The sequence below is a fragment of the Solea senegalensis genome, linkage group LG8, assembly GCF_019176455.1.
Source record: "Solea senegalensis isolate Sse05_10M linkage group LG8, IFAPA_SoseM_1, whole genome shotgun sequence".
Lineage (NCBI taxonomy): Eukaryota > Metazoa > Chordata > Actinopteri > Pleuronectiformes > Soleidae > Solea > Solea senegalensis.
Genome location: NC_058028.1, coordinates 18045163 through 18068703, shown reverse-complemented (window position 1 = coordinate 18068703; position 23541 = coordinate 18045163). Strand labels below are relative to the sequence as shown.

The 23541-nt window shown below is 40.1% G+C and overlaps 1 protein-coding gene across 2 annotated transcripts in view; it reads left to right on the top strand.

Moving 5' to 3' along the window:
• lekr1 (leucine, glutamate and lysine rich 1) overlaps positions 1-21512 on the top strand; it is a 72556-nt gene extending 51044 nt beyond the window's left edge. The window contains exons 8-12 of one of the 2 annotated variants that reach the window (XM_044032855.1): positions 1619-1822; positions 11180-11255; positions 14504-14668; positions 15633-15854; positions 20507-21512. In XM_044032855.1, coding sequence (XP_043888790.1) covers positions 1619-1822; positions 11180-11255; positions 14504-14668; positions 15633-15854; positions 20507-20929 — 1090 coding nt within the window. In that variant the 3' untranslated portion in view covers positions 20930-21512. Of the gene's footprint in view, positions 1-1618; positions 1823-11179; positions 11256-14503; positions 14669-15632; positions 15855-15988; positions 18253-20506 lie in introns of those variants that run through there. The other variant, XM_044032856.1, reaches the window with a different exon arrangement.
• Positions 21513-23541: the final 2029 nt, after the last annotated feature.

Sequence of the window (23541 nt, the reverse complement as noted above, 5' to 3'; positions counted from 1 at the left end):
GCTAAATTGCAGTCCTTTTAAAGAATAAGACACATTAAAACAAATAATGGTAACACTTTAGATTAGGGAACACATATCACAATTAACTAGGTGCTCACTAACATGCATAAATAGCACACTAGCCCTTTATTAGTAATTATTAACCACATATTAACACCTTACTCATTTACCTTAATTACTAATTAAGGTCTGGTATGCTACTTATATGCACGTTAGTAAGCACCTAGTTAATGGTGAATATGTGCCCCCTAATCTAAAGTGTTACCCAAATAATCCTTAACAGAGAGACCAACAATTGAACAGACAACAACAACAACCATTGACAACACTAAAAAGATTATCACAGTAGACTTCGTCAACTTTCCCCTTGCTTATCCCACTTATTCACCTCCATTCATCCTTTCTTCCAGCCATTCCTCTTCTCTCTTCCTCCGTCTCCTTCCTCCTAGAGAGAGGTGGGGATATTAGTGTCGGCTGAAATCCGCTTGTGGATCATTTGAAGAGATCTTAGGCTCCATAAAGTGCCAGTGACACAGCAGAGATTCTCGTGTGAAGCTGGTGCAACAGATGGAAGCACTTCTTAGCTGGCGTGGAGTCATGTTTCTCACACACACAGACACACACGCACACACACACACACACACGCACCATAGATATGGAGAGGAGCAGTGGCACATCACATTAATATGCCAGCAGACACATGTGCACCTCCACCCAACCCACATGCATGCACCCACAGACAGACACACACACACACACACAGGGAGCCTCTCATCTTTCCATGCAGGCGTTGGATGTATGTGGGGTGTGTATTCTTTCACATGGTGTCTGGTGGTATTCTTTGTCTAAGCCCCTGGCAGCCTGGTGTGTTCAATTACACTGTTGATTTATTTCCCGTCCCACACAGCAGTCTCTGATTGCGCCCACTGCCTCCTATACAGCTCAACATATGATAGCACTTCACTGGAGGGTGTGGGTTATTTCAGCAAGGATGAGATTTAGGGGGTAAGGAGCACCTGACAAAAATGTAATGGGAGACAACTCTGAGAATGGAGGCTTTAGTTGCTCAATGATCATGTTTACCTGGTCTAAAACATTTGTTTTTTTGTAGAAAACCGCAGAACATGAGGCTTTCGACTTTGTTCAGTTTCACTTTGCTCACATGCTCCTCAGTTATTTTGTGCAACATAAATCAGAATCACCAACAATCAGAACGCTAATCATCATCGTCATGTCCTGGTATTATGTGCCTTGAATGGGTCCGCCATGCGAATCAGTTCTATCCATTTCTTACGGTCTTTGATGTCCACGTGCATTAGATTAAGTAACTTCATATCGTTCATTACGCCTTCTTGCCAAGTCGTCTTCAGTCTGCCACGTTTCCTCTTCATCTCCACCTTTATCTTGTTTGTGACATGTGCTACATAACCATCTGAGTCTTCTTTCTTGGGCCTTCACTGACATTTCCAACCTTGAAATGAACATAACTGTGGGCAAACATTAATGTACAGAGAACATTTCAGTGTGGACAGTAACTACATTGTAAATTTCCCCACTGCGGGACAAATAAAGGACTATCTTATTTTATCTTACATGTGCTACTGTATCTATACAACAGATTAAAAGCAGAGATGGAGGAGAAACGTGACAGGTGGTTGTCATGCCAACAAACGTGTGACACGATACAGGACCAGCTTTCATTATGGCAACAGAGGGAAGAACAAACAAACCAGAGGTACTGCTCAGCCAAAGAGGAAGTGACACAGCTGAAGGAAGTCCTGGAGAAAGTCCAACAGGAAACAAGAGACCTGAAGAGAGAACGGTAAAGACTGATGCATCTTTTCTGTTTCTGTTCATGACTAACTGCTGGAGACATTAGCATGTTAACCCTGGTCTTGTCTTCCCTCCAATGCTGATCTGAGAAACCTGCATGCACTGCAGATTAAACTATGAACCAGAAGTGATTCAGTCACGGATATCAAATATGTGTATATATGGAGGGCACATTTGACTTTGGTCCATTGGCACTTCTAATAAAAGCTTTCATTCAAACACCCGACTTATAAGTAAGATACTGTGAGATACTGAACCACAGTGTCAAACTGGCACCTCAGCATTGACACCAGAGCAGTTATAGGTCACTGTGAGACAGTGTGAGTGCAGTGATGGCAGCGACAGTGAAACTACAACCACAGGCTGCTGGCAGGCTAAAGTGCCAGTTGGAAAATCAAGTGTTTGGTTCTAATGCTAAATATTTACAGCCCTTTTATGTCTGAGAGGACATGGGTGAGTAGAGACAGGAATCATGTGTATGTGTTCTTGTCAAAGCCCAAGCCAAAGGCATACACCCTTTCTGTCAGTGCAGGATGAGTGCAGATCTAATAGAGTGTTGGGAATTTTGCCCAGATTGCGTGTAGGTTTGTTCATCCATGACAGCACTTTATCGCGTTTGTTGTCAACATGCAGACTACATTTCCTTGATCTCACTGCATCCAGCTTAGACTGGTTGTCAGTACTGTTACACATATGTTTCTTGTTAAGAGTTTTAAGCTAAATTTAGCTTTTAAATCAGCATTCAGTTTTTTTGGATCCTGTAGTTAGATGAAAATAATATTTAAGCAGGTCATAAACTGAACCTGAACGTCCATTTTCATTTATATAAATTAAAAATGTACAGACAACAGTGTTACCATGTTCAATGAGAATCCATGAAATCACATTTATGTTGATAATTATTTTACTATTTCATTTCCCAACCAACTTGACTCTTCTCAACTTGAGTCTAAATAATTCATAAAAACAAAATAAAAATAAAAGGATTGCATAATAATTTCAAACACACACACATAAGACATATTACAATAAGAATTTAGAATATGAAATAAAATTGAAACACTAAAAGAGACATCAGAACCCTTATAAATGGTGGAAGGAGTATTTCCCATGTGTCACTTCCTGAGCAGGTCAAGGTTTACAGCTGTCAAATGCATATTATATTTACAAGTGCTATACAATTTCATCATATATCCTGTAAAAAGCAAACTATTTTATGGCACTTCAGGACTGAAACTGAGGAGCAGTCTATCTTATCTGTGTCTTTCCACACCGGACCTGGTCAGCTCCATGCTGAAGGCTATAAGCCTTTATGATTTACCGATACATATATAAAATATGACATCAGCTCTCCTGCACTACATTGGAGGAACGAAGAATTATTCCCTGTGTGAAGCAGGTTTCACGTAAGATCTGGAGTTAGTCTTACGTCATATCAAACTGCTGCCAACCACCTCACTGCTGCACCAACCAGAAAAAAAACACATTCTCCCTCGAGTCCTGCAACAAATCCCGAGGATACTTTGATCATCCAGTGAAATCACCAATGGACACATGTCTCCATGCAGCTGTAGAGCTCTGTTCTTAACTGGGCTGCATGCACCGTTAAAATTATTGGGCCAATCTTCACTGGTGACCTACTTATGTAGTTTATAGCCTTGGAGATGCAAGACAGAGACAATGTAACCAGTTAATGATGTCCAGATGATGCCATCAAGCAAACTGACCAGATGGCATCCCAAAACCATATTTTTGATATTAACGACAGTATCTTGAAGGGAATTCTGAAGTGGGGTATAAATATGTATTACTGCATTGTCGGAGAGTTACATACAGATCTGCATGTTATCATGTGGGCACAAGTTTAGCAAAACATGGCTACGACCTGATAACAAACCTAATTTTAGCCACTTTACAAAAAGCTCACCTGCACAAGTATATTTACCATTTTCTCATGTTACATAGCCTTTAAAAAACTCTACTGCACCAGAGTCAATTAAGCAGCAACCGGACACGATAGATAAGTTTGTGCTACAAACACGGACAATAAAACAATACAATTAAACACACTGATGTAAATGAATACATTCTTCACACCAAAGCCAACCGATGAGCACATCAGTTTCTCTGAAAAGTGATGGTCTGACAAACCTTCAATTTATTAATAATGAAAGATCAATTATAGAATCTGTTAAACACACACATAAAAAGACGTTTTCACTCATTCAACATCTGTCTCTCTCCACGTCATAAATTCAGTACCAGTGCCCTGCAAAAACGTGTAGAGCAGGAGTGCCAATAAATATCAATTGATATATTAGTATAAGAGATATATCATATAAGTTTATCACACAGCACTGCAACCTATGACCTTCAATGTGGAGTTGGCCTCTCATGAAATAAAACACTCCTTCAGATATCTAGCACAAAACAAGTGTATTATTCAAAAAATGCTCACAATCTCAGAAGAGTTTACAACTGTAGAGCAGATGTCTCTCGCTGTGTGTGTGTGTGTGTGTGTGTGTGTGTGTGTGTGTGTGTGTGTGTGTGTGTGTGTGTGTGTGCGTGTGTGCGCGCATCATCAGTTAATTAATTCTTCCCCATCAAAAATGTCCTTATTTGTCCCTGTATAATCAATGTTGTGTCCTTGCTATCCTATTGATATGGGGCAACAGTAATGAGTGTTGTACAATAAATAACACCACATGATTGGTCCAGCTTTGTACTCAAAATAAAACGTATATAATGACTTTATGAGCCATTTTTATTCCTAATAAATTAACATTTTCTAGTTGATCTAATTATGTATCAGCGTCATGGTGGGACACATGAAACACCCCATCCGTTTCTGTGTAGCTTTTATTAGGCGCCCTCAGCTGAACTGAAGTTATTCGATGTCTAATGGTCTGTGTGTGTGTGTGTTCTTGCATGTGTGTGTGTGTGGGTGCCTTTTACTGGCAGAAACATTGACTTTGTCAGGACCAATAGTCCTCATGGAGACCAAAACCTGGTCGTAATGAGACCGAACCTAATTTCTGAGAAATTGATGAAGTTTAGAAATAAGATTTGAATTGCGGTTAGGCTTAGGCTTATGTACTTACTGATTATGGTAAATGTTAGTGATAATGCTTTGTTTAGCATCTGTCCAAAGGAATGGAAGTAAATGCAGAGTCCAAAGATATACAAAACTGTGTGTTTGAGTGTGTCTTCTTGTATTTGTTACATCTTTAGGACCTTTCCCAGTATAAACAGTGACCTTTATGACCTTTTCTGGCATAAACAGTGACCTGGCATAAACAGTGACCTTTCCTGGTATAATCAGAGACCTTTAGCACCTTTTCTGGCATAAACAGTGATTTTAGGACCTTTCCCGGTATAAACAGTGACCTTTATGACCATGGCATAAACAGTGACCTTTCGGTATAATCAGAGACCTTTAGCACCTTTTCTGGCATAAACAGTGACCTTTAGGATCTTTTCTGGCATAAACAGTGATTTTTAGGACCTTTGACCTGGCTGGCATGACCTTTAGGATCTTTCTCTTTTTCCTGGCATAAACAGTGATTTTAGGACCTTTCCTGGCATAAACAGTGACCTTTAGGATCTTTTCTGGCATAAACAGTGATTTTTAGGACCTTTCCTGGCATAAACAGTGACCTTTAGGATCTTTTCTGGCATAAACAGTGACCTTGTCAGGACCAATAGTCCTCATGGAGACCAAAACCCGTTCTTTGGTGCTAATGAGGCAAACCCTAATTTCTAATTAATAAACTGTAAAGGTAAGGGGTATTATTGTTTTAGGCTTTCTAAATGAATGGCAGTCAATGATGGTCCTTCAAAGGATATTTGCACACACCTGTGTGCGTGCGTGCGTGTGCGTGCGTGTGTGTGTGTGAGTGTGCGTTGTCTGTCTTATCTGTACCCAGAAAGGGTTCCTGCATTTATTTTAGCAATCTCCTTGTGTTTGACCTTCTCGGTTTAGGCATGACCTCTGCCTGTGTACTTTTTTGGCTCAGTAAAATGAGAAGAGGCTCAGAGAAGAAAGATTTCACCGTACTCTCTTTGTGCCATATCCTGTCACTTGCACATTTGCATTCATGTACAAATTAGATGTTTTTTTTTATTTAGCCAAATTAGAGATTTTTCAGTGACCATCAGTGACCCATAAAAGGACCATTCTCCTGTTTGTACATTGGTCTTTCTTACACACACACATACAGTTTTACTTGTGTGCCTTATCACCACTTTAGTAATCTCATCTGCTTTCATCTTTATCTTTTCTGACCTCTGTTGTTATCCCAGCTGCAAACACACACTCCACCCTCTGTACCACCATTATAACTGCACATCAACCAGTGCCAATCCCTCTCTTGTAGGCATTTTCCAAAAAAACAAGTGCTGTCTTATTGCTCATAAGGACTTGTTGATGTAATACTGTTGCAAAAATGGCTACTTGTTTTCCAGAGTTAAACATCTAGTTTATACTAAGGATAAAACACTTGTCTTTGTGGAGTTAATATGCAGTAGGTTAATGTGGCTTTTAAAGCTCTGTAGTTGGAGGCTGTGGGTGGAGAAAATCATGCTTTATTCCTCCCTCACGCCCAAGTAATTGTTCAGCTACGATATCTGTTTTGCTTGAGTCAGGTGTTGAGGCGTACTTGTAATTTGCTGACACAACATTTCACAAAAGTTCATTTACCTTGTGTTAGGTTAATGAGGTCAATCAACATACTATAATTCTACTTTATAATCTACCATAAAGCAGGATTAAGTCATGTTCAAACATCCATAAAGGATCTACTGATATAATGGTTGTCTTTGTGGTGTAAATGTCAAGTTATGAGCAAAATCTGTCCAAAGCATTTTTTAAACTTAAACTAAAGCTTAGTGCTATGAAAATGGTCCCTCAGTCAAAACAACTTTATCGTCTATTTTCCTCAAACCCAGAACATTAGTTTTCCATAGACTTGCATTGAAACTGACCTATTTTTGTAGGTTTGCTTTGGTGGCTATTCCATATAATGTTAATTTGAGTTTGGCATCAGGGAGGAAACCAGAAGATGTCTTTTTTTATATACAGTTGATGGGAAGGACACATAAGTGTATAGATGAAGGAAGAAAGAAAAAAAAAAGGACAAACATGAAAGACCCAGGGAGGGAAGCACGGAGGGAAGAGAATGATTGTTGTGGTCGGAGTGATGGAGACCCTAACTGTGGTTTCAGTGGTTACTTATCACAGTCTGGCTCTCGCATGCACACAGCCACAGTCACAGGGACCGCAGATGATCTCACACACACACACTTGCACACTTGAAGCTATTTTTGTTCGGACACTTCATTGATCTCCATTCATTTGGACAGCCTACGCTTGTCCCTAACATTAACCTAACCACAATTCACATCTTATCTCTTTTGTTAGCCAAAGATGATGAAATTAGGTTATTAAATTGGGTTCTGCCTCATTAGGACAGAGAAAAGGTCAATCAAAATCAGGGAAACTGACATGAAAGCTACATCTGCTACAGAAACATTTCATCTTTAACAGTCAGTGAGTAAAGTAAATGTAGATTGCTCCACACACACATACACGGGTGAAATGTGACAGCTTGCCCTTGATTTAGTAGATGTGACACTTTAAGTGAAAGGTCAGTGGTGTCTGTGCGGCTCCTTTAACAATGTGTTAAATGTGAGAGGACTTGTTTCAAGTGGATTCAAGCAGCAGAGAAATATTTCCTGACAGAAGTTAAGATCTCAAAAATCTCCCTTCTATCCATTTCTATACAGAGAACATATGAAAGATTAACATTAACCACTTACCTAGGATACTACTTTCAGCTATGTTTACAATGGTTTGTTCTCTTTTTCTGTTTCTATACTGTCTTATTTTTCTCTCAGTTTTCCAGAGAGGAAAGTTTCATACTTGTATTGGTCTTCACTTTTATTTCGTCTCCCAGTTGTTTTGATTCACATGTCATGAACTGCCATTGCCTTAAATATATGTGTCAAATTCTTGAAAATGTGGGTGAATGTAAAAAAAAATTAAAAAATGTTGACTTTGAAAATACAAGCGTGTCTGCAGGAAGAAAGTTTCAAGGACCTGAAAAGAAAACAGATCTGAAAATACAAGTGTGTCTGCAGGGAGAAAGTTTCAAGGACCTGAAAAGAAAACAAATGAAGGAAGTTGAGTGACTGTACTGTATTGATTCAATGGCCCCTTTCGCTTTGCTGTAAAAATCACACATTATTTGGAGAAGTCCACTTCCCTTTTTCTGTGTGAGCACACAAAGATTGTATCAGTACAAAAAGAGAGAGAAAAAAAACCCGGAATCTGCCTTTTGATGAGCCTCTCACACACAGACACACACTTCAAACATACACACTCGTCTGTCCTTAAAAGCAGTCGTGGCGTGTGAGCGTATGAAAGAGTGCTCCCAGATTTTCCCATCGTTCCTCCCTGTAATCCCCTCAGACCTCCCCCTGAGCCCTGAATTTGCACGCTCATGTTCCCCAGGGTCACACACACACACGAACATATGTTTGTGCAGCTTTTGTAGTGAGGACCCTCATAGATGTAATGCATTCCAGAGCCCCTTACCCTAACCTTAACCATCACAACTAAATCCCTAAACCTAATCCTTACCCTAAACTTAACCCAATTTTAACCCTAACCCTAAAACCAGGTCTTAATCCTCAAAAGGCGCTTTAAAGATGTCCTCACTTCCCAAAATGTCCTCACCCCCTATGTTTATACATATGTTTGGTCCTCATGAAGATACACATACCAGAAAACACACACAAACACACACTATATATACTGTACGTATATACTTATGATGCACTACCTTTGCGGAGGTTTTTGATCATCAGAGAGCTGGATTCATATCTGACAGTGGGACTCAAACAAACTCACAGCACACAAACACACTCACACTGTGTGTACCATTAGTTTGTTATTAAATGAGCTTATTAAAAAGACTTGAGCTTCATAAAATAATCCTTACTTGGGGAGTTTCCTCCAGTTAAGACTTAACTACAAAACAAGAGCACACAAAGTGTAACGACACATCTATTGCAAATGGGTTTTATTATTTCTGGTGGGTGGAGCTCCATAATGCCTATAACCAGGGATGGGCAGTATTTCTGATACAATAATAATTGTAATTTGTATTTTATTGAGATGACTAAAAATGCCTTCATATGTTGTATCAAAATACTTCTGTGTCATGTATTTTTGTGTTTTTAAAATACTATGAAATGTATACAATTCAATTTCTTTAAAACAACATGATGACATCATAAGAATACAATCTCTTCTAGACTTTGAATTTGTGGTGAACTCGACAGGGTCACTTCATCATGTCATGATTATTGGATTCTAAGTAATTATTGTATTGGATGGTAATAGGATGTTACATTTAAATATAATTTTTAATAGAGGTCGTGCACACACCAATGACAGTTTATTTTGATACATGGTGTGGCTGCTGTGTTTTGTAGTTTATTAGTCGGATATTTGGTATTTTATTTTAAAATATGCTATGCCTGCATATACTGTAACTACATCAGTCCACCTCTAGTTTCTACACATCGACTATTTCTCATATTTCTTTAACAAGATTGGAGCACATTTAAATGAGCCTTAGGAGTCCGACCTTAGCATCAAACCTGCACATTCATGCATGTTCGTCTGTCTGGATCTATTTCTGTGCTTCCCTTTCGCTCTCTTTCGCTCTCCCTCCCTCTCTCTCTCTCCCACTGTGTGTGTGTGTGTGTATGTAGGCTGATGTGATTAGCCACAGCCAGTGGAGTGAATAATATTGTGTCTGCCCTGACTAGGAAGAGATGGAATGTAGCTGCTGCTCTTTATTATACTGTAGATCATCTACTCCACAATCACACACGCACACACACACATTGTCATATATTGCCCAGCACAGACATTACACAGTTCTATGTTTTGTGTGTGTGTGTGTGTGTGTGTTTCATTGTGCCTCTTTGGTGAATACAAAATGGAGTTTTGTGATGAAAATGTATGTGAGCTTGTTAGTAAATGTTTACATGACATGTCCAAGGAGCTCCCTCAAAGAGCCTTTTCTGTAGAAACTGTATAAACACTGATAATAAATGGCCAGGCCCTCCTCTTGTTTCTGAATAGACTTTATAATTTGTATCTAAATATTTTATACATGGAGTCATTATCTACTGCTTATCCTTTGAGAGTCTGGTACCAATCTTAGCTGAAATGTAGCAAAAGGCAGGGTAGAGACTAGACTGGGCAAAAGTCTATCACAGGGCTAATGTGTGTAAAAAGACAAATCAGTTTCACACCGACGGTTGATTTAGAGTCTCCAATTAACCCTTAGGAAATGAGTCTTCAAGTGTTCTTGAAGATAGAGAGAGAGACTCTGTTGCTATGACAGAATTAAGCAGCTCTTTCCACTACAGGGGAACCACAAATGAGAACAATCTGGACTGAGATTGCCTCGAGTGCAGGGATGGAGTTCACTGGAGAAAGGCAGAGGTCATCGTACCGCCATGTTTTATTAGGTTGAGAAGGCCACCATAGTTCTTTGACATGGTTGGAAAAGGGATGATTGAACAGAGGAGTCCTTTGTTTGTTATGATCCACAGTCTCTCTGTCAGTAATTCGTACACACTGGCCCTTAACATGCCTCTTGTTTGTTTCCCCACAGACAGTATTCCTGTTAAATATTCATTATGCAACCTGACATCCTGACAGGATCTGCCAAAAGTGAAGCATGAGTAAATATTATCAGCGTCTTTTAGATCAATGCATTGGGATGTGATGTTGGCTAACAATTTTATCTATTTAACTGCAGAAAGGGCTGCTCACTGTGCAAAGGTTGTGTGCATGTGTGTTTACTTCATTCACTGACTGTTAAAGCTAGTTTGTCCACTTGTTTCTCTAAGAAATGTAGCTTTACACATTTTGCATAAGAGTTTCTCTGATTTTCCCTCAGAAATAATTATATGTGTGTAGTTTTTTTGTTGCATTTCTGTGTTGTGTTTCTTTATACTCCAGAAACCAATGCTGCCAATGACTGTGAACATGCTACTAGGCCACATATGGGGATCTTAAGGCATTTACATTGGAATTGTATGATGTAGACACACATGATTAAGTGAAGGAACGGCATACTCAGCCTGAAGGCAGTGGCTTTTTGACCATGGCCTTATGTTACATTTATCACCAGCGAATGTTTGCTCTTATCAGATCAAGTATCAAGTGCATCATTTTTAAAAACAAACAAACAAACAAACAAACAAAAGAGATATCTGAAGAATCAGTGATTCAGTGTTCGTACCTTTACATGTGTGTTCACAGAGACGCGTTGATAGACTCCCATGGTCGAGCCCTGGAAAATCTGGAGAAAGACTTCACACAGGAAATGGCTTTGAAGGTAATGCTTTATAACAATAATCTTATTTCAGCACAGTAATCCTAGTATTGCAGATTACACATATACCAACAATAGTAATAAAGCTGATTATAAGGATCCTGGTTTTTATTTTCCCCAAATGTTTTTTATTTTAAGCACACGGCATTGAGTTACCAGCTGCCAAACATATTTAAACCACATACTTTTTTAAAATTGAATCCAATGTTACAGGAAGGATACACTGTGCAACAAAATGAAATAATAAATGCTGGCCCTGACTCTTTTTCAGCTGCAGACTTGGTTTGGGTGAGAAAAACATGACCATGGCGTCATTATAACTAACTACAGGCTTTACAAGCTAGCTAGCAATCTAGATGCTTTGTGGAATTGGATACGGGTCGTATTATCTAGACAGTCGATGTAATGTTTTGAATTATGTATGAAGAACTCAAACAAATCAAAACATGACTCATAAGCGTAGTGACTATGGGGTTTTAGTTTACTACTGGCAGACATTTAGTTCCAGTGTGTTGAAGTAAACAGACGCGTAGGACAGAATCCAAGCCTTTGTCACAGTTCAGAGGAGTTTACCGTCGAAGATCCTGATGCACAAAACGTGGATAAGATTATGAGGCTCCAAGAGCACCAGTCTGTTTAACACCAGATAAAAACACACACGCATACACAAACTGGTTTCCATGACTTCAGAGGACATTACATTGACTCACAACCACAACGACCTCTGGCGTATCCCTAACCTAACATACAACACGCCTTCACCTTAGAATGTAATCATTTATGTAATAGGGACTTGGAGTTTGTCCCCATAAGGAAGACAAGACTTCATAATGTGAATATATAAGCGGATTTAGTTTGCCACAACATGAGTAATACCTGCAACACACACACACACACAGAGTCCCAAAATCAAGCTGTCTTTTATTAGTCAAACAGTGGAGCAGTGTCTCCTGTCCTGTCTGACTGTCTGGCAGCAGGAGTCACTGAGCTTTAGTTGAACAACAACTCAGAAAGTGTTCCTTTATATCAGTGCGGTATCATATTTTGTTTCTGTCTCAGTTCCGGCCCTCTTATATGAACGATGTTTACACACACTGCGTGGTCTTTCTTTAAGAATAGCGGCAAGACTTTTGAGTCTCTTTGAGTCACAATATGAGTGAGAGGTGATCTGTCCACAGTAAACCAGAGCAGATAGTCTCAAGTTACAGCACATTTTTACTGTATTTTCCATAATAATTTTAAGTATTACATCGGTGCCAGTAGCCTAAGATACGATATAAAATGTTACATTATCCTAAGGTGAGGGTGAAAAATTCTACTTCAGTTGTGTTCTTCTGCTGTTGCAAAATACATTTAATACTATTTTATTTTAAACACCACTTAATAACAGGAATGTCAAGAGGCCACAACCTTTAGAGCAGGGGTGTCAAACTCATTTTTGTTCAGGGGCCACATACAGCACAATGTGATCTCAAGTGGGCCGGACCAATAAAATAATAGCATAATAACCTATGACCAACAAGAACTTCATTTTTACAAAACATGACATTTCTTGAGAAATATAAGTGCAATTTCAACAATATCATGCCTGAATTTACTATTCACACATCACACTGGATCTATAAAGGCGCAAACATTTAGTCACAGGTATCTGGAAGTGAAAAATATTGCATTTGACATTACGTTTAGATTGTAATCTTAGTGTGAAATTTCAACAAATTCATCCTGTGGGCCGGATTGGACCCTCTGGTGGGCAGGTTCTGGCCCAGGGGCCATATGTTTGACAGCCCTGCTTTAGAGGCTGCATTAAAAGACACAGCACTACGACTAACAAATGTCTCTTTCCATTCAGGATTGATTCTATTCTATTCTATTCTATTCTGTCTATCCCAGAAAAACTGTCCAACATGCTGATGTGAAACTCTACAGTTCATGCTGTATGACAGATGGACAAACACACACTCGCAGCTCTGAACTCCAGACACATGTTTGACCTGGGACGTTTTCCAGACACACAGTCCATAATGGTCATTGTTCACTGTGAACTTCCTGTCTTCTCATGGGTCCATACCCATAGAAAGGAAGTGGTCACTCTTGTGCACTTTTTAAATATAAACGGCAGATGCGTACGTACACACACTCGCATTCACACAAAAGGAGACACACGCCACAACCATCCACACTCCACACACGCACATTCACCGCAGCAAATAGGAAGTAGTGTTTTCTCATTTGCACACGCAATCTTTGTCTCGCAAACAACACGCTGGCTCCAATAAACATTTCTTCACATGCTAATCGGTGTCTTTATCTGACACCCACATCCACTGTTTCTCTTCTCTTCACGCTTGCATGCGTAAATACGCACACGCACACACAGATAAACGCACAGACACACATACCACAGCCAGAATGATCTCAGCGCATGGCACGAGTGCTGGTTGAAAGAAAACACGGTGGCCCTGGCCAAGCCTGACTAAAAATATGCCACATGCAGCTTTGGCGTCAATCTTTTAAGGGCCAAAGCTGGTGATTTATTTTCCTGACGATTGCATTTGTGACTGACAGAGGACGATGACAGCACAATTACACTGCTGTCATTGTTGTTCTCTGAAGAACTTAACATAAAAAAAACAACGTCTTCCTCTTACATCATGAAAGGGGTGAAGGCATTTTTTTTTTTTCTATTTGAAGCTCACGCCAACAATGACATGAAATGTAACGTGGAACAATAGCACATTTGTCAAATGTCATGTCGAGGTTAGGGACTGTGGGTAGTAGTGCAACATTTCTGCTGAGATAGAATGTGTTTGCAGAAGAACTGATGTGTTTTGAAATATTTGGCAGCAATGCCACGTCCTTTTTTTAAATTCTTTCCCTGGCAGCAGCAGAAAATCACATTTTTTTCATCCTTGACATTTTCAGGTTGTGTGAGTGTTTCATATCTAGCGATTTCAAACACCACCGCTGTCTAATTCTGTCCGTCCTTTTTGTCACACAAAACTGTCAGACCTTCCTTGTTCCTCTTTATATCATGAAGTATTAAACACTTCACACAGACATTAGAATGTGGGCACGACTATTTTTATACACTGATGTTTTTGCTCTCAAAGGAAAAGTCTTTCTGTATTTTAAGTGGCAACACAATGACGCATGTGCATCATATTATGTTTACTGTGTGTGAGAATGAACACACAAACGCTCAAGTTAATTGGTAAATGTATCCCTTTTCTTGTTGTTTTGTTCTGTAGCTGGCTGGTGCCCTGGAGGAGCAGAAGACCCAGAGTGGATCGCACCTGCGGGAGCAGATGGAGGAGCTCCACAGGGAGGTGGAGCTGGAGCTGAGCATTGACAGGGAGAAGAACCAACTGCTGCTTCTTCAATACCAACGAGACAGCACGCAGCTTCAGCAGAAGGTCTGTAGATGAAGTAACAGTGGAGGGTATTTGTGAAATTCAGCATCTAACCCTTACTCTTTAAAATAAAGCTTCTTTAATTCTGTGGTGCTGAGTTTTGTGGTTTGTTTCCATGCATTCTTCGGTAGCTTCCCTGACTTGTCCTGTTTTCTTTTCACATCATTTAATCTCCATAGTTTTTGAGAAAGAAGACACTCACAGGCCCACAGATCGTTCTTTCACTCTTTTTATTTCTTGGTATTTCTCATATTGCTTGTGTTATGGTTGATTGACTTCCCAGTACATTCTGTTCAGTTCCTCTCTGTCTCTCTCTCTGACTTTCTGCCTTTAAGACCAGAATTTACCACTTTGTTTTTGTGTCTACTCATCAGATGTACATACATGTATTTGTGTGTAATTTGTGCATCAGCGGAACCACACTCACACGTCTGACAAATGTACTTGCATGCAGACAGAGTGAATGACACTGTGGTTAGTCTCTGTGTACTGACGGGGGTAAGAAAGAAGAAAGACTAGAAATTCAGACAGTGGGGGTGACATTAAATGAGGAGGGATCACTCATATCCTTAATTATACAAATCCACCCACAGTATCATCACTAACACACTATAAGAAGGTCTCAACACTTCACGTCAATAAGGTAGTGACAGTTAAGAACTTTCCACACAATAGTAAAATTCCTCAGTGTCTCTGGCTCCCACTGTGTCTGGCACTGTGAGTTCCTCCCACCCACTTTCTGTATAAAATGTAGACAAGGTAACAGAAAACATGTTGCAACCAGCAGAGGAAGCAGAACCCCTCAGAGTCATATTGAAGTCTGTGTTGTCTTTGGCTGAGTCAATGTTAAAAAGGGCAAATGCTATTTTACAGAGTTGACAAAACACATCAATTGTTAAATAAGCATAATTTTGTGGAAAATAAATATTCACACACAGAATTTTTTTTGGGGGGGTTTCCTTTCCAGCTGAAGCACAGAGAGCAGGAGCTGGGAGAACTGAAAGAGGAGCTGCTGCAAGAGAGGAGGAGCATGGCAGAGGAGAGGAGGACACAAGATGAGCAGAGAAGGAGGAGAGAGGAGATTCACAAGGAGCTGCACCTTTCCAGACAGCAGGAGGCACTACAGCTGAGCGAAGCCAAATCTGAACTACAGCTTATGAAGGAGAGCAATGCTGAACTACAAGAAGAGGTGCGTGTAGGCGCATGTGTGTAGATTATCTTCACCAGAGTCAGGTGACAGAAGAAGCTGTGACTACGACTGTTAGAACAAAATGAGATTTGCCTTTGCTTCATACTCGACTTGTGTGTTTTCCATTCATTCAGTATTTGCGTTGGCAGCAGAGTGTGCGGTGATGGATTTCTGAGCCTGGGCCATCTGAATGGAGATGAATTGAATTGTGAAACAAAAAGTGAAAAGAGAAAGGCAGTGCACGGGGAAACAGGATGTGGTGTACATATGAAGAGCCTGGAGGAAGGAAGCAATGCAATGGTGGCAGTTAAGTTAAGTCATTTTGAACATGAGAGTGAGAAAGACCAAAAATAGAACACAACACTGTCTCTGTGTGTGTGTGCGTGCATGCGCATGCATGCATTTGTCTATGTGTGAGGCTGCAGGCACATTTTGGCCACTAACACAAATATAGCGGGATTACTTAAAAAACCACTGAACTGATTTTATTTATTTGTTATACACAAGTATAGACCACTAACAATATAAAGTATGTGATGCAGCAAGTCAAAAACAGGAAATGGGGACCATAGTTTTCAAGGTGGTTTTCATGAAATAATGTGGAGGGGCCTGGCATCACTTAAGTAAGAACCCATCAAATTTGGGAACTGAAATTGTGGCTCGTAGCTGTTTTATAGTTCATTCTTCTATGTTGCTAGATAGGGTCGTTTAAATGCTGGCGGTGATATCCTTCTATTTATATGACGTGATTGCAGACATGAGGAAAAAGTCAAAACTGGTCCACAACTATGTACCAAATGTATCATAAGTTTTGTTACTTAATCCTCTTGACCACAATGAAACACGTTATGAACTCTGCAACAATCTCTCATCAACACAGGTTTGCATCCATCCAGCTGACACAGATCAACATTAGCTTTCATTTCAGTTTTTTTTTCCAGTCACCTGGTTAAGAGAGAAAAGTTGTGAGCTGTTTGTGAGGGTTTGTGTCACCTTTTCTATTGCACACCCTAATTATTTGATCCTTGTTCATTAGAGCAGCTTTAAAATGGTAAAATCTGCAAAGAAAATACACGACATGCATGGACAGAACAGCAGAGAAATAACACTGAATGTACAAAAAGCCCTGTGTAGAGTTGGATATTGATTAGACATTTTAGATACATTAATATTGAGTCTTGAAAGATAATAAGAATAATCTGTTTTATGAAATAAAATGAAAAAATTTACACAGTGCTGTAAAATTCTTCACGTCACGAGCGCAATCATGTCTTGGGCAAACGTATGCTTCATGCTTATTGGCTCACTGACGCTGATGAGATTAACAAACACATTTTCAATATTAGATACTACAAAAGTGTTGAGGTTTGATGCCAAGGCCTTCACCTGCGGCATTACAGTGTAAACAAGATGGCAACTACAGTGCTGCAGTCTGTATATCGTGATTCTTGACCAGACTCATTGGAAGGCGGTGTTCACAGTTTACCTGTGCTAATTTCTGTCAGGATAGATGGTTCAGTTTTAAAGTTGAAACCTTATTTTCAACTCATTACAACAGAAAGGTCACCTCAGCCGAGATGAGACGGGATGAGAAAGGTCACATCAGTGTCTCTTGTCCTTTTCTCATCAACTCATTCATCTCCTCCTCCTATGTCTCTCATCCACCTCCTGCTGTCTTATGACTGCTAACAGTCCATCCATTTTGTCTCTCTAATCATCTCCATCTCATAGAGTGTCTGTCCAAGGAGGTTCAACCTATTCAAGGTGTCCTGATGCCAATTTTACAGCTGATGTGCTCTTTTATGTTTAACACAGCGCCACCCTTATTTCTCTGCTTATTAATCTAATTTAAAGGGGAAATTTTCACTGCATCCATACTTCTAAGGCAGATCAATCAGTATAATCTCTGAAGATGACCTTCTATCTTTCTTTTTCTTCCTGTCTTTCTGCCTGTCTTTCTTCCTCGTCCTTCAGTCTCTGTCTCTAATGATCTCTCTGTCTCATTCATGCCCGATGTTATATTGATCTGTGGATGTTTGTGTGTGTTTGTGTGTGTGTGTGTGTATGGTGGTTAGAGATAATCAGGTTTTGATCATGACCTTCAGATGTCCTCTGTTGCCAAGATACCGTTGCGGTGTGAAATCTTTTCTCTCTAAGTGTTAGAGAGCATGGTGTATGAGTGACCTTTTATCCAGTCAGGTTTTTAATGAATACAATACATTTTATTTGCAATTTCATTTTTCATTTTTCAGTAAAGCATGTTGTTGTTGGCTCTTATTATCATGCAGCACAGGTCATTCTGAATCTACTCTACATGCTTTTTTTGCCCCTGTCTTCTTCATTCCAACTGTCTTTTATTTATTATTTCTCTCTCCCTCTCCCTCTCCCTCTCCCTCTCTCTCTCTGTCTCTGTCTCTCTCCATCCCTGCCTAATCTTGACTTCCTCCCTCCCCCCCATCTCTGTTGCAGATGGATGTGAATGAGTGGAAAAGGTCACTGTGTCTGGGGGAAGAGATGATTGAACTTTAACCTCCCACTAAAAACACTGACTGAGGTCACATGATGCACAGTGTGTGTGTTTATGTGTGCCTTGTGTGTGCGCGCGCATTGGACGTCTTATCCACATGTTAACGTGTTATTCCCTCTTAATGCCAGTCTATAGGCATCTCTTTAAACTGTATATGTTCATTAGGGTTTTTGTGTGTGTGTGTGTGTGCGTGTGTATGTGTGTGTGTGATTTGCCAGTGGAATGTGGCTTACAGTGTTAGATTGAGAGTACGAGCCTGAGTGGGTCTGCACGTGACTTCCATCTAATAACCCTGTAATCCTGCTCACACTAGAAGCCCCTAATGATGCCTGTCCCTCTCTATGGCGAGACTGGGATGCACGACATTACACACACAGACTCACACAGACACACTAAGGATCTAACTAACACATGCCTGCATATAAACAGGCAGATAGGAGATACACACACATAAAAGTCCTTCCACACACTCTGAAACACACTCTGAAAGTGGCCAAACAAGTGTGCAAAATATCACGCACACTTGCTCAATAATTGCACACAATGGCCACATGCCATAGATGCGTGCCACATGGAATGGATATAATGACGTATAGGCACCTATTAAATTATACACATGTTTTGACTATTACAGACGCACAGAATGAAAGTCTTACACACATGTGGTGCTATGTATGACCTCCATTACTTCACCATGGGGACTAAAAGTCAAATATACATTCCTACAAAAAATGCGTACAACTTTCATAAAAGCAATACACAGTATTTTTCCTTCTTCTCTGTCTTCTTCCTGAAACCTATAATCTTTCTGCATGTCATGACATCACATGTGTGACAAGTGAAAATATGGCAAGCTTAAGCTTAAGTAATATCTCAGTCCATTCTGTGCTGTGATCAGATTAGTTTAACACAGTGAGATTATGACATTATTGTAACTACTCACCACTGTATTTTATCACAGGCTTCATAGTTTTCTTGCAGTTGTTGAAAATAGCCAAACACTTTTTATTTTATTGTAGATGACCTGTTTTATGGCAATACTGTAATCTTTCTTATGATTATGAAAACGTGACTTGGTATGGAAATTAAAACCACATCCCTTAGCAGTTTAATACACTCAGGTCAGGAGATCTACAGACTTGGTTTGCTCTGACCAGTAGCTAAAGTTGTCCCACTGTCTGTTCAGAATACTGTATTGCTATTAATTTGTAATTACTGTTATTACTATTTTCATCACCATTATGTTTTTTGTTATTTGTGGCTTCTGTGGCGCCACAGATAGTTCCACAATCGTATCATACTGAATACTGAAATGACTTTTCTTGATGCGAGTGATCGGCTTTCCTCATTTCAAACAGTGTTGTACTTGCTATACTGTTTGAGAATGTCGTACATTTACTATCAAAGCAGAATTCCCATTCTGTTTGTGCTACATGGGAGTGTCCAGGCTTTGAGTTTTCGCTGCGTTCTTTCCATTGGCAACCCATGGAGAGCGTTGACAGGAGTCTTCCATAAAGCATCTGTTGACTTTACCACATTTAAGTTTGTGACCCAAACATTTTGAGATGAAAATACAACACATGTTTGTTATCAGGCAGCAGATGGCTGTAATAATGTAACTTTTTCAAATGGCATATGTTTGTAATTTAATGAGCCACTGAGCAGTGTTTATGGTCATACACCATATTGGTAGAAAATAAATGTAAAGCCTTGAAAAAGCCTTGTTATTAATTTTTAGTATTTGGACATGAAGTGAGCAGCTTTCTCATATCTCTGTCTGTCTGATCCTTAGTTTTCTTTAATCCAATTTGATTTAGTGGAAGGTTTTTATTTCTTAGTTGATTTCTTAGAGGATAAACTATATAAAATAGCAAGAACTGACCCAATTAAATCTGCACAACCTCTCTGCATCTGTTTGAATTATCAGCTTTGTGTTTGCTTCACTCTTGAAATGTACGTGTTTATATTATTGCTTAATATTGTACTGTATGGAGTTGGGAGGGGTGTGTATGTGTCATCAGTTTGTGTTACATGCTGACTCTGAACATTACACGTACATTTTAGGTGAAATAGACAGCAGTATCCTCAGCTGCTTACATCAGTACGCTCTCTCTCACTCCTCCAGGTGGTGTTACTCCAGGAGACAGTAAGGAGGGAGTGTCAGGAGAGGGAGGATCTGACTGCCGCTCTGTCCGAAGCTCAAGAGGAGCTCCATTGTCTGCGCTCCCCGGTGTCTCATCAGGACTCCCTGAAGTCTCCTTTAAACCCCATAAAAAGAAACACACCCCTAGGGAACAAGCATTTCCATTTCCTTAGTCACTCCCGAATACCACTTAACCGTGCTTCAAGCTCACCAAAAACACTCACACAACCCTCTCCTGCCTGGTACCGCACAGACCGCAGCACAGATGGAGGAGTAGCTGGCAAGAGTCTGGAGTCCTGGAATGGTGGTGAGGTGTTAGGTGGAGGAAAACTACCCAGACTGAAAGTAAGCAGCACAGTGAGTGAAGTCAAACATAAAGTCACTTCAGGGATGGGGAGGAAGTAGAAACTGTAAAAAGTCCATCCATCCATCCATCTTCTACCGTCAGTCCTTCGCAGGGCACAGAGACCATTCACTTGCAAATTCACATCTAGAGTGTCGAATGAACCTCTGCATGTTTTAGGACTTGGGAGAACACGCAAACCCCCACATAGAAAGGCCCAAACCGGGATGCGATCCAGCAGCCTTCCTGCTGCAAGGTGACCAGCCACGTGCTAGCCACGTTGCCTTTTATCTGCCTTTCTCTAAAATAAACGGACACATATGTAATAAGCAGACAAGCTGATACAATAGACACAATTGCTGAATCCTGTTGACACAGCAGCAAATTCCCAGGACGTAGACTCTCTCCGATAGACATGCACTTGTTTTCGCACAACCCGACTCACGCAGTCTCACTGGCACGCAGAGGATTTCACAGACAAACACCCATTCACGCACAAACTGCACGGGCACACGGACGTGCACGCACACGGACACACACAGCCTGTCACAAGGACAGTGCTGAAGGAGCATGACAGCATGTCCCTTGCCACCCATGGACACAAACAAAGGGCAACACAAAAGAAACTGTAAGGCATGCACACACACACACACACACACACACACACACACACACACACACACACACACACAGTCCTCTCCCCTTAGGCATTGTGTGTTATTGACATCAATTACTCCATACAAGGTCTTTCCATCCCTCCCTCTCCCTCTTCCTTTCTGTCTATGTTTGGGATGAATTGTCATAATGGGAGAAACCCGTGAAGAGAGCGAGAGAGTGTGTGCGTGTGTGTGTGGCATGTTACTAATTTCCCTGCCTACTATCACACATGGAAATCTTTTTGGTTTGATCCTCTCTTCCAGTCTGTCTGCAAGACAATGCCCATCGTTCAGGACAGACGTAATGATTTTATCCTGCCAAAGTTTCCTGTTTTGCCAAAACACACACTTATGGTTTGTCTAGCTACAAGCTTCACTGTGTGGAAAAACATTTTGAGTCACAGAACAATAAGCATTCTGTGCCACTGAAACCTAATTGTCTACCTCCTCTATTTGTACAACATGGAATAATGGGACATTTCCAATCACACATAGCAAACTGATTCATGTTTGATGTTGGTTAACATACATTGCTGATAACAAAATATGTTTTCAATTGATATAATCACGTGAGTTTATAATTCCCGAAACAATCGTTCAAATGCTGTTAACTATTGTTATTTCATTTCATTTCTGAAAAAAACTGTAACACTTTAGATTAGGGAACACATATTCACTATTAACTAGGTGCTCACTAACATGCATAAACAGCACCCTAGCCCTTTATTAGTTATTATTAAGCACGTATTAACACCTTATTCTACACAATCTTATTCTACCTCCATTACGACATGAATTAAGATTTTTCCTGATTAAGGTGTTAATACATGCTTAATAATTACTAATAAAGGTCTGGTATACTACTTATATATGTTAGTAAGCACCTAGTTAATGGTGAACATGTGTTCCCTAATCTAAAGTGTTACCAAAAAAAGCCTATATATTCTTGTGATGGGATTTACAGTATATTTATCAGTAACGTTGATTTTGTACTTTGTGGATGACGTCTTGTTGCCTTCCTGTGTTTGAGTGTTTGATGGTGTGTGTCCTTGTGTCTGTTTACTCGGTGTCATTGCGCAACACTTTGCCTTGTATGTGCGTGCGTGTGTGTGTGTGTGTGTCTCTCTCTCTCCAGTGAGTGATTGTTTCAGAGCACCACTGTGGGTCAGTCTTTGTAATCATGTAGTGAAGGACATCAATTGTATGGTCAACGTCACAATACAGTGTGTGTGTTCTTGTATGTGGTATCATTGTGAGGACCAAAACAACTTAGAAACCATAGGGAGTGAGGACGTTTGTGGAAAGTGAGGACTTTTTGGCTGGTCCTCATGTTCTGTCACCCCTTAAAGCAGGGGTGTCAAACTCATTTTTGTTCAGGGGCCACATACGGCACAATTTGATCTCAAGTGGGCTGTACCAGTAAAAATAGTAAAATAATAGCATAATAATCTATGAACAACAATAACTCCTTTGTTTTACATTTAATGCAGGATATTTTTTACAAAACATGACATTTCTTGAGAAATGTAAGTGCAATTTCAACAATATCATGCGTAAACTTACTATTTACACATCACACTGGATCTAAAAAGGCACAAACATATTAAACACATTAAGTAAGATTGTAATCGTAGAGTGAAATTTTAACAAATTCATCCTGTGGGCCGGATTGGACCCTCTGGCGGGCCAGTTCTGGCCCCCGGGCCATATGTTTGACACCCCTGCCTTAAAGGGTCTTTTTAAGGCTTGGTTAGAATTGGGTTTAGGGTTAGGGTTAGGGTAAGTTGTGATGGTTAAGGATAGGGTAATGTCTATGAGTGTCCTCTACTACAAATGGCGAGCAAACGTGTGTTTGTTTGTGTGTGTGTGTGCGTCAAAGAGGAAGATGTCACATGAGCCTGATGTGTGACTGAAACCTCTGTACTAGGGAGTGGCTTTTGTTAAAAAAAGCTTTCAGGCTATTCCATCAAGCCACAGGTGGAAATAATAAAAAGGACGACAGCTGCATTTCATTGAGG